This window comes from Prunus persica, chromosome G4 (genome assembly GCF_000346465.2).
Source record: "Prunus persica cultivar Lovell chromosome G4, Prunus_persica_NCBIv2, whole genome shotgun sequence".
NCBI classification, from domain to species: domain Eukaryota; kingdom Viridiplantae; phylum Streptophyta; class Magnoliopsida; order Rosales; family Rosaceae; genus Prunus; species Prunus persica.
Window position 1 is genome coordinate 24,134,005 of NC_034012.1, and position 14,078 is coordinate 24,148,082.

The 14,078-nt window shown below is 35.8% G+C and overlaps 1 protein-coding gene across 2 annotated transcripts; it reads left to right on the forward strand.

The window, feature by feature from the left end:
* Positions 6,829-13,788, forward strand: LOC18780600. 2 transcript variants are annotated; one of them, XM_020561406.1, is made up of 9 exons: positions 6,829-6,918; positions 8,482-8,829; positions 9,594-10,175; positions 10,290-10,445; positions 10,751-10,858; positions 11,089-11,196; positions 12,285-12,332; positions 12,428-12,870; positions 12,974-13,788. In XM_020561406.1, exons 2-9 carry the CDS (start codon positions 8,529-8,531, stop codon positions 13,583-13,585), a joined length of 2,358 nt encoding a protein of 785 aa, XP_020416995.1. In that variant the 5' UTR covers positions 6,829-6,918; positions 8,482-8,528; the 3' UTR covers positions 13,586-13,788. The 2 variants fall into 2 exon arrangements, with proteins under 2 accessions (XP_020416995.1, XP_020416994.1); XM_020561405.1 differs by lacking the exon at positions 6,829-6,918 and having other exon boundaries at positions 8,192-8,829.

Here is a 14,078-nt window from a genome sequence, read left to right on the forward strand (position 1 = left end):
TGCCTCCACATGGAACCATTTCCTATGTAGTAACTGCCTAGATCAAATAAGGCATTCTTTTCCTTCATTTAATTTGTATATACTTCTGTAGTCTTGTTCAAATAAGCTTTGTTCAAACATGTCCTGCTTCTGGTTTTTTAAGTTTTGTCTTCCTTGGTATGTATCTTGGAGAAGGATGTGGACGAGGTTTGTTATGTTTTGAAATTTTCTAATTAATCTCTTTGGATGAGTATACATGCATTTTTGTTATATTTAAACAAAGGGTGATTTTATTGGCACTCCAAAATTTGCTCTTTGCCTCCCATATTCTCTATATACCTCACTGAATTTTAGTAAAATTTAAAATTTCTCACTATACTCCATTTTTCTTCCTAAATTGCCCTCATAAACCTCATTCCTTAACTTACCTGTGTAAATCTCATCCCATATCAAACCCCACCCCATCGAAAACACCTTCCTCTTGCAAATACACCCCATCGCAAACCCCCTGGTGTTTAAAAAGTACCCCATCGCACACCCTATCCGATTTGAAACAGACTCCATCTCAAACCCCAACCCCAATCGTTACCTTGTTTCAATGTTAGTCCACCGAATGTGTTTCCGTTTTTCAGTGGTAGTCCACCAAATCTGTATCAGTTTTTTTAGTGGTAATCCATCGTATTTGTTTCCATTTTTCAATGGCAGTCTACTGAATTTGTTTCTTGTTTCAGTGATCATCTACCGAATTCGTTATTGAGTTTGTACTTAATATTGTTTTTTAGATATGAAGAGGACTCACAGATGCACTACTGAGGCTTCATCATCTCGACCTGATAGACAACATTCCACAGCCTCAACGAGGAGACATAAAGCGGTGAGGTTAGCCCCTCAAGAGGACTAGCCCCAGCATGGTCCCCCAGACCACTTTGAGGATACTATAGAGGTTGAAGATGTAACTGCTACTCATGATTGTAATGTTAAGGTAGACTGAGCCATCTCGAGTAGGTCCTATTGATTCATCTTTACTTACGAGTTTTAAAACTCACATAGTAGCTGCAATTTGGAATAACCAGGTAAGTTGTTTTACTGTAACAATAGAAGGCAAAATATAAGTCTGGATAATGGTAATTAACCTTCTTTTTTTTTTTTTTTTTTTTTTTGGTATTTGACTAGGAACGTGAGCTCCTTAGGTGCATGTCGACAAGAATGGGCATCCACATCACCAATATTGACACCTTTTAACAAGAATTAGCATCCACATTTCTTGGTACCACTGTCCCTAGCACACTTTTTCGTATCATCATTTGCATCTGACCGTACATCAGTTGTCTCACTAGACTTGCAAGACTTATAGTTATCGCTTCTCTCACAAGCAAGTATTAGTCTAGGTCTCCTTTTACCCTCACCTTCATAATCAGACCTTCTAATTACAATTACAATATTATTCATTTTTCCTTGTGCATGAGCCCATCTAATTAATTCATCTCTACCATTAAATATCTACACATTAAACTCATGTTATTTAAAGTTAAAATTTGAAACATTAATGCCATGTGAATGATGCTAAAAAGGATTTTAGACAAAAAAAATAACTCAAAATAATTACAGAATAAGTTGTGAATTGATCACTATAGTCCATTACACATTCTGTTCCAACATTATTGCCTTAGGGAGCCACCTTGTTTTTGTTCCTTCAATGGGAGTAAGGTCAAAATAACTTACATTAAATTTGTGGTCGATAATAAGTTACTGAAAAATAATATATTTCGGTTCGTTGCCACTGAATTGTAGGTAAAAATTCGGTAATACACAACTGAACACTGTTCCATATTACAGTGGATCTCCACTGCATCTTAAGTTAACAACTGGTCAAAGACAATTGAAATAGGTGCAATGTTTCGGTGGCATTCCACCGAATTTACCTATCGCGTTCGGTACTGGAGTGCTGAGTGCAACTAGCGACCATCATGAAATTCTAAACTTGAAAAATGCCAAAAAATAAACTCATATCTCATTTGAAGCCTCTCTAACTTTAGTCTCACCCTTCATGAATAAATACAAGATATTTTTTCATCAATATAAGAGTATAAACCTTGTTAGGGTTATAGGAACATGATGGTTTGAAAAAAAAGTCTAACTAGGGTTGCAGGAACATATGTGGGGTGTAGTGAGCAAATTTAATTTTTATTTTAAATGTGTTTTATCCTTAACGGTAATTATGTGCAAGGATAAAATAGGTTATTCATGTTTAAAATTAATATGGGGTGCAAAGAGCAAATAATGGGATGCCAATAAAATCACCCTTATAGCACTTCCACCCATTTGCCATGGCAAAGGACAATGGCAAATACTATTCAATTGAATAGTGGTAGCCCTTGTAAAAAGTAAGGTGTGTTTCCATCCATTGTCATGGCAAAGGGAAAATACTATTCACTTTTCGTTTTTTTTAAAACCTAAACAATTAATTTGGAGAATATTTTCAGATAAGATTCTTGGTTGCCACGTGTCAATATTTATTATAAAATTCATATCTTTGGTTGTGGTTTATTTTTAATTATGCTTTGGTTGTGGTTTTTTTTGAATTATGCGTGGTTGTGGTTTTCTTTTTTAATTATGTTTTGTTTGATGTAGTCAATGTGTTGAATAAAAAGTCATTTTATTGACTGATTTCTTTATTCACTCAAAGAAAAGCAATACAACTCATTAAGAATTACTACTAATTAAATAAAAGACAAGAATTAGAACTACTTTAATACAAAACATTAAAATACAATGAAATAAAAGCCAAGCAAACTAACTTAATGGTTTTGATCATTTAACCAATCGGTGTTGCTAGGCCCATCGTCACGGAAAAGTCATCTTTTCATAACATCCCTTCATTCTAGCTTCCAAAATTGTTTTGTTTCAGGGGACATATGGCTTGTATCCATGGCCATCGTTTCCCAATCCTTCTTCTCAATGTCTTGTTTGCGTACATATGCCCTTTCTTTTGCATATTCTTCATTCATTGTCTTCTCGTCCGCATCTTTTTTCATGTCTAATTCAATTCTCATGGAGCCATTCCTTGCAATTTGCTCCAAATATTTTGCAGTATCATTGTTGGAAGTACTCTCTATCTTTGCTTCGCCGTCTTTCGACTAATCGGCCTAGGCTCCTTTTGGATTGGTGAGTCTTGATTCATTGGGCAATCCAAAGGCGAATCCGATGCCGTTGAATCATGGAGTGGTGTCTTATTCAACACAACGGTTGGACCCGTGGGAATAATTCTGAATCATTTGGAATTTTTCACCACCTCTCAACATTGTTGATGGTTGAAAGAGTTTTTGCCTTGCCCAATGGCACCGAACCACAATATTTGTCCATGCATAATCTATTAAAATTTTTTTTGAAAATGCAAGTAACATTACAAAAATATTGCAAATGCAAGAAACATTAAAAAGAATATTGGAAATGTAAGAAACAATAAAAATATATTGGAAATGCAATAAAAAAATTTTAAAAAAAATACATTAAAAAGAATATTGGAAATGCAAGAAACAATAAAAATATATTGGAAATGCAATAATTTTTTTTATTTTATAAATACATTAAAAAGAATATTGAAAATGCAAGAAACAATAAAAATATATTGGAAATGCAAGAAACATTAAAAAACAATTTAGACATTAAATTTAATATAGCAGAAATTACAGATAATTTACCTCATTACTAAGATTTTTGCCGCTTCGATGGTTGTCCCTCGCTTTTGCCAATGCATCTCTCCATTTCCCCAACTCTTTATTCAAAATTTTCCATCTACTACTCAAGGCCATTTCCGTATGAGTCAAACCCGATTTTTCACAAAATACCGCATGATTTTTTTTTTTTCCACATATGACAGAATTTCATTTCATTGCCCGTAACCGGACAATGACCAACTTTGACCCAAGACTCACACAATAGAACATATTCCATGGTTGCCCATGTCTCTCCGGCTTCGATGGAAGATACCATAAGATGGTGAATAAAAATGAAAAATTAAAGTGAAGAAAATTTTGTATAGAAAGTGAAAAATAATAGAAGGAGAAGAAAATGTATGAGGATTTGGTGTTGAAAGTGATAACTTATAGATAAAAATTTTGAATTTTTTTAAAGATGGTTTAAGCCTAAAAAAAAAAGAGCAGTCGTTGGATTTGAGGGAAAAAAACGATCGGAGTGACCAGAACACCCCATGTGGGGCGTTATCGTCGGTGGACGTCAGGGCTGATGCCAGCCTAGCGTCAGTGCACGGTAATTCAAATTTCTTCAATGGTAAAAAAAAAAAAAAAAAAATTGAACTCAGGAGCTGACGCTAGGTTGGCATCAGCCATGAGGTCACCTCATCTTGGGCTCGATCTCGGGCTGGTTTCGCCCGCAGGCTGGCCCAGTCATGTAGGACCCGCATCTTGCCCTGGAAAGCTTGGCCCGCTGGAAAGCCTCGCTTGGGTTTGGGCCTTGTCTTGCCCTAGCAGTGAGCTACCGTTGGAATCATTCTTAAACAAAACATGTTAGCCAAAAATATATAGTCTTAAAGCAAATAGGGTTGATGGTGGTGGGGCTGTTTGGTGAAGTTTTTACATAGAAAATGATGGGTTCATGTGCGCATAAAGAGAGAGATAATGTTATGTGCTTGGGTCAGCGCTCGTGTGATTGGGCAATTAGGTACAGGGACTTGGTATGTAGTTTTCTTCTTACAGCCACCTATGGCTGCAACAATATTTAGAAAGCTCAGTTGGGATAACAATTAGATGATAAGGGTTGCTTCGAGGGAACCCAAAACCTCCAAGTTAGACAAGCTAACAGTAAGGGATAATATATGATATTTCATTAATGAAAAGCCACTGAAAGTTATACAAATAAGGACTCTAACTGAAAAGCTTATAAAGAGGGAAACTTTTCCCATGACGCCTCCACTATAAAAGTGGATAACATGACTCCTACAACTACTCAACAACTAAAGACATGCAAACTCCTACAATTATGCAACAACTAATAACCATTCCACTAACTCATGAGAGAGCACGTGACAGATAAAGAGAAAATGATAGGGAAGAAAGAGAGAGATAAAGAGAAACGTAACTGACGCAGCACAAGCAATAAAGGTTTCAAGCGAAACCTTGAGTAACAAGAAATCTAGATTCCACCAGAAAGTAAGAGTAATTCTCTTAGAATAATTTGATTAAAATCTGAGATAATGAAAAACGACAGACAAACCTGTCTAAATACACAATTCTCAACCCTTGAACTGCCAGGGGAGTTATTACATTAAAACTGAAAAAACATAATTAATTCGGAGACTTAACTACGTAACTCCGAAACTGAAAACAGAATTTATTCGGATAATTAACTACGAACTTTGAAAGCAGTTTTGGAAGGCCAAACGACCTCAGAACGCCAAAATCCATCATACCTCACAGCATAGCTGTGAGTTTGACTCCTAGCGTCGTTCCCTTTCCGAAATGGTATTTTGCGTCCTAATCGGAGCTCGGACGACAAATCTGCAAATTCCCACTACGTCCTTTTTCTAGCTTAACCGCGATAAAATCTGTCATCTGTTCTACATCAGTAACAGTCGTGGATTTGGGGTTTGCAGCAGTCCCACGTCGACTGCAAAGAGAAACTTCAGCTTTCTTTCCAATATAAATATCGTCACCCCCAAGTGTGATCCCTAAAGGTGTAGCTGGGCTTCTTAATAAATGCGAAGTTGAGATTTTTTAAATGCTTTGTATGGCATGAAAATCTCTTAATAATTTTTGGTTAGTTTTACTCTGGTTATTCTTAATAGTTCAAGCTAAAAAAATGAATTAATATTATAGTAGGAAATTCTATAAAAATAATAATTTGAAAAAACCTATAATAATCTGGTTCAAAATTGGAAAAATCAAAACTTGAACTGGAACCGATTCAAATCTGGTTTCATAATTTATTTTCAATAAAACTGGACTGCATCCACCTCAAACTCTCAACTCGGGTTTCATAATTCATTTTCAATAAAATCGGACCGCGTCCACCCTTAGTTGTGGTATTCACATTAAAATGTAATTAAGTGAAAGTTACAGCCATAAATGCTCTATGGCCTTGTTGTTGTTTTAGGGCCACCTCCTTAGCTAAAATTTAGGGAGGAATTTTAAAAAACTCATCTCCAATCATGCTCCTTATTCTGCTCCTAAAATAGGGAGACCTCTTGGAGCTCCTAAATCTAAGAAGAGAGAAAGGATTCCTGTTGACTCTCTATAATTAAATGCTTCTTTATTTAATATTATTTTAAACATTTATTTAAAGCCAACTATTTTTTATTGTTGTTTTTGTGTCTACACTTGATTCAAAAATTGAATTAAAAAGCCTTAAAAACATTTATAACTCTTTTAACTAGGGAGTATGATTGGAGTTGGAGTTGAAATTTTATAGAGAGCTCCTAAAATAGCTTTCTAGTGTTTTAAACTAAATTTTAACTAAAAAAATAGAGAACATGATTGTGGATGCTCTAAATGTCCTACCATAAGTTCAAAAGTTCCAGCAGAAATCTCCTTGCAAGTTGTGGAATTCAAAGATGGGAAGACTCGTAACCAACCTACTAGGACTTATTGCATCCCAAGTCAAGAGAAGAATTTCACAATCCCAATTCCATTTTATTGACTAACTAACCATACGGGTTGGTGGTGGTTGGGAAGTTCACATTAAATGCCTAGAGCTTTGGAAGACATTAATATTGATGGGATTTTCAAGGAAGAGTTAGTTCTGGCCATTTAATGGCCAAACCCATCAGCTGAAGAAAGTTCTATAAATAGGTCGTCAGAAGAAGAAAAGAGGACCTCCGACTCAACACACAAAACCTATCTTTTTATCCTGCACCTTTCAATTCCGAGTCTAGGATTTATCTTTCAAGCATTTAAGAGTATCCAAGTTCTTCATTTTCTTAGTGTAAGCTTACTTGCAATTTAATTTCAGTTGTCTTTAAATTGAAGTTTGATTCAAGTCTTTATCGCTTTAATCTATTTTATCGCATTTTCAATTCTATCATTTCGTTTCTTGCATTTACATTCATTGCACTTATCACCAAAATCCTAAAAATAGTCATTCATCCTTGACTCCGAGGAAGTCAAGGAACCTAGGCCAAGAGGAGGTTCCTTGCTTGGCCAATCAATCGTTTGATTAGAAGTCAAAAGCGCAAACACACTCACACAGTCTTTCCATTCAAGCCATCATATAGCTTTGTAGTGGCACGCCTACGCATCTCAAGAGAAGAAGGACAAAAAAAAAATCCTTCTTTTGGCCTGCTTGACCAAAAAGAGGGAAACATCAACATTACCAGAAGAGAGTTTTTAAAATAGAAACTGGGACATGGGTTTGCTCTTTATGATCACTATGAACCCGAAATGGGGTGGGAGGTCCAATATTATCTTGGTCACTACACTATGGACCATGTCTTATAGTGCACCATGAATTATATATAGCTAGAGAGGACAAAAGTAAAACCCAATGGGTTCCCACCTCAGTGGTTGAGCTGTTCCTCCTCCCCCGTTCCCCGCCCCATGGCACTGGGTCGAGCCTCCGTAGCTGCACCTTGAGAAACCCACGTGATATTCTCCCTTCACCTCCCTAGCTAGTGACAAAAAAATAACGGAAAAGTGAAAGGGACTAAATATATTTTGGCGTTCCGAAGAGTCTATAAGAAACGAATGATTCTTTGGATTTCCTTTGCTTTATCTTGCAGCAATGATAAGAACTAAAGAGATCCTATTGTTTTTGTGAAACATGAAGACACCGAACAAAGAAAAACTAAAAGTAGGAATAAAGTAGGGGTTCGAGATTGCCTGATGTTTTGCTCTGTTTTTCCTTTGATTATTGTGGCTTATAATAGGCTGTTTTTCTTGTTATTATGTTTGTCCTATGTGGTTTGAACTGTATTCTTAGATTTGGCTGGAATCCTTCGACCCGTATGGTTCACGGAACTGATTTAAGGGGAAATCATTTCCTATGTCATTTCCCAAAGGATGAGAAATGGAAGATTCATTTCCACGTTTGGTAATGCTGGGAAAGTAACCGGGAGATATCACTTTATTTCTTTCTCATGTTGTTTGAGTAGATGAAATAAAGTTTGTATAATTTTCATATACCATATTAAATTAAATAAAAAAAGAATGCATTTAATGATTTATTGTAATTCTAAATTGTTAGTGGAGACAAAATGGTAATGAAAAATGTTTATTTAATATTGGCTCATTTTCCCAAACTTTCCCATGAGGAGGGAAAATAAAACCCAAATTAGGAGGAAGGTTTCACTTTGCCACCTACTTTCCCATGGGCAGACAACGATTTCCCATGCCTGGACTTACCAAACATGGGAAAACAATTGATTTCTCATCCTCAAGTCTCATTTCCCATGAACCAAAAGAGGCCTTCATGTGTAGGGGATTTTGTGTTGTTCAATTCTTTTAATTGTCCTTGTTGCTAATGATTTCTCTATATTGTCTATAAAAAAAGAAAAGAAAAAAAAAGTAGGGGAATTTACAGGCCTCCGCAGATTGAACATGGCAGCTACAGTTTCCCCGATTGCAAATCTTCAACTTCTTAACTATGAAGATTGGAGTTTCCGAATGAAAGTGTACTTGTTAGCTGAAGATGTTTGGGACGTTGTGGAAGCCACCACCAAACCACCTAAACCAGAAGATGGTGAGGTTGAGTTTAAGGCCTGGAGGAAGAATAATGCCAAGGCTTTACTTACAATCCAGACATGTTGCGGGGATGATAATTACCATTTAATCAAGGGCATTAGCACTGCCAAAGCTGCGTGGGATACTTTGGCTGCAAATCTAAAGCCTTCTGAAAAAGGTATAATCATACTGGATTTTATGTATTCTTTTTCATGCATGGTGGTGTTAAGGTTGAAAGATAATTTTTTTTAAAAATAGTAAATTGAGCTTAGACCCATAAAATTCATCTTTAATCACCTACAACCCTTTTCTTTATTTTTCTATTTAAAATACTCAATTTTTTTAAATAAAACCTGATGACTGGGATCCAAGTAAGCAAGTTACCTAATCTAGCTTAAAATCTAATTTATTCTATTTTCGAATTCCAAAACTACCCCTATTTACAAGTTAACGTGTTATGTGGGGGTGTAACTAATAACACACATTGAATTTGGAAAGATCTTCAAATTGTTGTAATGGATGTAGGAATTAATTTAGAAACTTATTTGGAATTAAATATTAAATTCAACATTAATGTATTAGTAACATTTTGATTTATTTAATAAATTTTTTTGTTTGTTTTCCTTTTATGAATTATAGTACTGGTAATCTATTTTATTATAGTTTTATGAATAATAGTGTACATTCTAATTATGTTGAAAAATATTTTGATAATCTATTTATTGTTTGTTTTATGAAAAACATTTTTTTTAAATGAACCTATTTTTTCTCTAAATAATGTACCTATTTTTTTTTTTTCTATAAATAATGTACCCTTAACGACCCCTTAGAGTTTAAATCTGGGCATTAATTTACTGGGGTGGTGTTTTTTCATTTATTCTTGTCAAGTTTATTTCTTGTTGTATGTGGGAGAAATTATTGAGTAATACAGATATACCACAGGTACGGAAGTAAAGTCCAGCTGTGATGAAAGTGATACCATAGGTACGGAAGTAGAGTCCAGCAGTGAAAGAGGACATAATAATAATAATAATGATGAGAGCGCTGTGAATGTGAACCATGGTTGTTTGTACAAAAGTTTGAACTCTGGTGATTGGAATGCTGCAAAGAAGTATATTGATCAACACTCCGGCTCACTAAAACATAGAGGTTCATCAAGCGGTGGGACAGCTCTTCACGAGGCAATCGAGAGGAAGCAGTCAGAAATTGTAGAAGAGTTGTTGAAGCTGATGACCAAAGAGGACTTGGAAATTCAAGATGACCATGGTTTCACAGCTTTTTTCTATGCTTTGCAAAAAGGAAAGGCCAAAATAGTTGCCAGCATGATTAAAAAGAACGAGAATTTAGTTACCATGCGTTGTTGCGGCAATATGACTCCAGTTGTATTCGCTTCTACTTCGGGCCACTGGGAAATAGCTCGCTTTCTCTATTCTCATACTCCAATCCATGTTTTGACTGAAGACTATAATGGCCGCGATGGTGCTGAACTTATTTCCCAGTCCTTTGTCCACAGAAATAAATATGGTAATTTTGACACCATTTGCATATATATATATATATATATATCTATATATATATAACCGATTATAGTATATGTTGATTTATGGCTGCTTATATGATGAACCATCTACACTATAGATATAGATATTGGATGGAAATTACTTCAGAAATGCCCAAAATTGGTCCTTACTGAAGATTACTTCGAGCAATCCCCCCTAAATGCAATGGCTGGTTTCCGTTCCGCATTTCTAAGTGGAATTCCCCTCAAATTTTGGCAACGCTGGATCTATAACAGTTAGTATTTTGTATTCTCTTCTCTCATCTCTCTTCTCTCTTCTCTTTGTAGTGTCAAACTAAATTTTTCATGTTAAAGTTGTATATATAGTGAGATGTACCAACTAAATATAATGTCTGATTTGATTTATTATGTATACATGAAGGAGTGCAGGTCTGCATATTCATTACCTTTCATTGTTCATAAGACAGTGTCTTCATATATATACATATATATATATATATATCATTATATAGAAATAGAATAATACTACTTCAGACAAGTAGGAAAATGTATTGATTGGATTGTGTTGCCTTCTCTTTAGATATACACGTACAACCACCTCAACCTTCTCCTATCAACTCTGATGTTTGTGTAAATTTTGAAGAACTAGAAGATGACAAAAGAAATCGAAGGGATCTCATTTCCTCAGGTACGTACGTATACGAAATGAACCTTACAAGAGGTTTCTATTTTTTCTGTTTCCTTCTAAAAGTAGACATCTCTCGTATATATGTATATATGAGTCTGCTTATTCATTAGCTTTCATTGTTCACAAGACAGTGTCTTAACTCACACATATATAATTATATAGAAATAGAATAATACTACTTCAGACAAGTAGGAAAATGTATTGATTGGATTGTGTTGCTTTCTCTTTAGATATACACGTACAACAACCTCAACCTGCTCCTATCAACTCTGATCTTTGTGTAAATTTGGAAGAACTAAAAGATGACAAAAGAAATGGAAGGGATCTCACTTCCTCAGGTACGTTACCATTTTCTTCTTGGTTTTGAATGTTGCATCCTTTATTGTAACGGAAGAAAGAAGTGTTGACATTGGCTCGCCATATATGAGGAAACAGCAGAAAAAGGGGTTGCATATTTGGGCTTTGGCACTCGAGCGGAAGTGCAGGCGCTTGAGGGGACAGGCACTCAAGCGGAAGTGCAGGCGCTCGAGCTGCAGACCCGAATCCAGTGCGGATCCTTGGCATTTTCTGACTTGATTTTCCTATTATTTTGGGTCTTTCTAGCCTAATTTAATAGGGTTTTAGTTTCCTATTTCTAATTAACTTGTAACTAAAGTCATATGCATTATAAATAGGACTTTTAGGGTTAGGTTAATAAAAGAGAGGAAAATTCAAGAGAGAATTTTCAAGAGAGAGAGACACAAGAGAATTCAAGGGTGAATACTAAGGTGTTTTCAAGGGCATCAAGGGTTTGAGCAAGGGTGAGAGAAGAGAGCTAGGGTTCTTGTGAGAGCTAAGGGGGTTTTTGATTGTAACCAAAGTTGTTCTTACATACTAGTGAATTTCTCGGGTGGATCACCAAGAAGACGTAGGCACGAGGCCGAACCTCTATAAATCTTTGTGTTATTGAGTGTGTTTGCTTTCTCTCTTCGGTGTGTGTGTTTTATTCTCAAGGGATTTGTGTGCGTGCCATTGCAATGTCCATCAACAACAAAGTCTTGAAGTGTTTTCGCACAACAAAAAGCTCATGTAAAGTAATGTGTAGCCTTCTTAGGCAAAGCTTGATGGTACGTACACTGTGTTCAAAGTGTTCATCATACAAAACATTTTTGTAATTTTTTTTGGTGGAGTGGAGTGGCTATGTGTTTCGCCCCCGAGTCCCCCAGTCCCAAGGTCTGGGGCTCGAACCCCCCACATGCACTTGTAGATATTAGTCAACCCCTCTCCCCAATTTCGATGTACTCAAAACCAGTAATGTGTATTCTTCTTAGGCAAAGCTTGATGGTAGCTTCACATCTATAGTATTGCAGTCCAAGTAACAAAATGTTGTATAAACAAAACATTTTTGTTTTTTGTTTTGCCAACATCTTCGGATTTCTCAATGCAGTTATAGGTTTCTTCCAAGGAGTTGTCAAGAATCTTCTCAAACTATTAGGTACGCTAGCTACATCCAACATTATTGATTCTTAATTTAATTCTCACTTTTGTAATACGTTATAGATTAATATTTTTTTTTCACTGTTAACCTAGGAATCCATAACTTGCATGAAATGAGATTGCGCCATGACCGAATTCTTCAATTTCTACCGCTCGTGTGTGAAGTGGCAACATGTAGAAATCTTGACTGGAAGCAAACTGCCCTCGTGGAAAGGGCAATCTTCCGAGCTGTAGAACGAGGACAAGTGGAGTTTATTAAGGAGATGTGTAAGGCAAATCCAAGAATCCCACTAATGACGAAGGATGAAAGCGGCAGGACACTATTGCATTATGCCGTTGAATGTCGTCAAGAAAAAGTATTTAATTTTATATATGGGCTCAATAAATATGATAGGGGTACTATCTTAACGAGTGCAGATGGGTCTAACGATACATGTAGGACTACTATCCTACATGCAGCAGGGAGTTTATCTGCCCATGTTAATCATATTCAAGGTGCAGCTTTGCAAATGCAAAGAGAGCTACAATGGTTCAAGGTCAGATTTTCTCACTTTATTACATATATATGCATGTAACCTTAGACAAATACTTTGCAATATATACCTATTATATGATGTGAGTTTTTTTAATGAAATGTAGGAGGTGGAGAGTATTTTACCCCCCCAGGACAGAGAAATCAGAAATGTTACTGAGAAAATGACAGCACGAGAAGTATTCACTAAGAACCACAACAAATTGCGGAAGGAAGGAGAAGAGTCAATGAAAGGGACAGCAACTTCTTGCACAGTCGTAGGTGCCCTCATTGTTACCATTATGTTTGCTGCTGCATTTACAGTTCCTGGTGGAAGCAATCAAGATACAGGTTTTCCCATCTTCTTAAGAAAGAAGTTATTTAGGATTTTTATAATTTCAGATTCTATATCACTCTTTTCTTCGACGACATCAGTGATGATATTCTTGGGAATTCTCACATCACGTTATGCAGAAGACGATTTCCTTAGGTCTTTGCCCACAAAAATGCTATTAGGCCTTTTCACCCTTTTTTTATCTATCGCCACCATGATGGTTGCTTTTTCTTCAACTCTTTTTATTATGTTTGAGGGAGAATCATGGGTATCTATTCCAATCATCTTGCTTGCCAGCGTTCCAATCGCCTCGTTTGTGTTGATGCAATCCCCCCTCTTTCTTGACATTTTCATGTTTACCTATGGAAGAGGAATACTTGACAAGAAGTGCAGAGCCTGGGAATAAAATCCTGATTATGCGGTATGATGTTTGTCTTATGATGTCATATGATGTTCGTCTTTAGCTTTGTCACTTTTAAGAAGTTTTTATGAAACACGTAAAGAAAACACAATATACGTATGTGTTTCTATATGTATCTATTTCGTTCAAGTAAAACCATCCTTGTAATTAACTTTTTTTGATGCATACATTTTTGTTTGAATGTTTTATGAATTATGTAAAGAAAAGACAGTATCTTGTGATTTCTAATAAAATGTTTCATTCTTTTAAAAACAACAAAAAAGAAAGAAAAAGAAAGAGACAAAAACAATATGTAATTCCAATACTACGTACATGATTCAAGTCCAATAATTATCGTGTTGCCTTCACACTACGATTGTACATACTTTATTGCTTTGTCTTGGGATGAATGGGATACCCTAATTATTATAAGCCAAGCTTCTTTTCAAGTGTGCAAGCACCTTCCTCTTTGCTATTTCCACGAATTCAATTGTGAGAA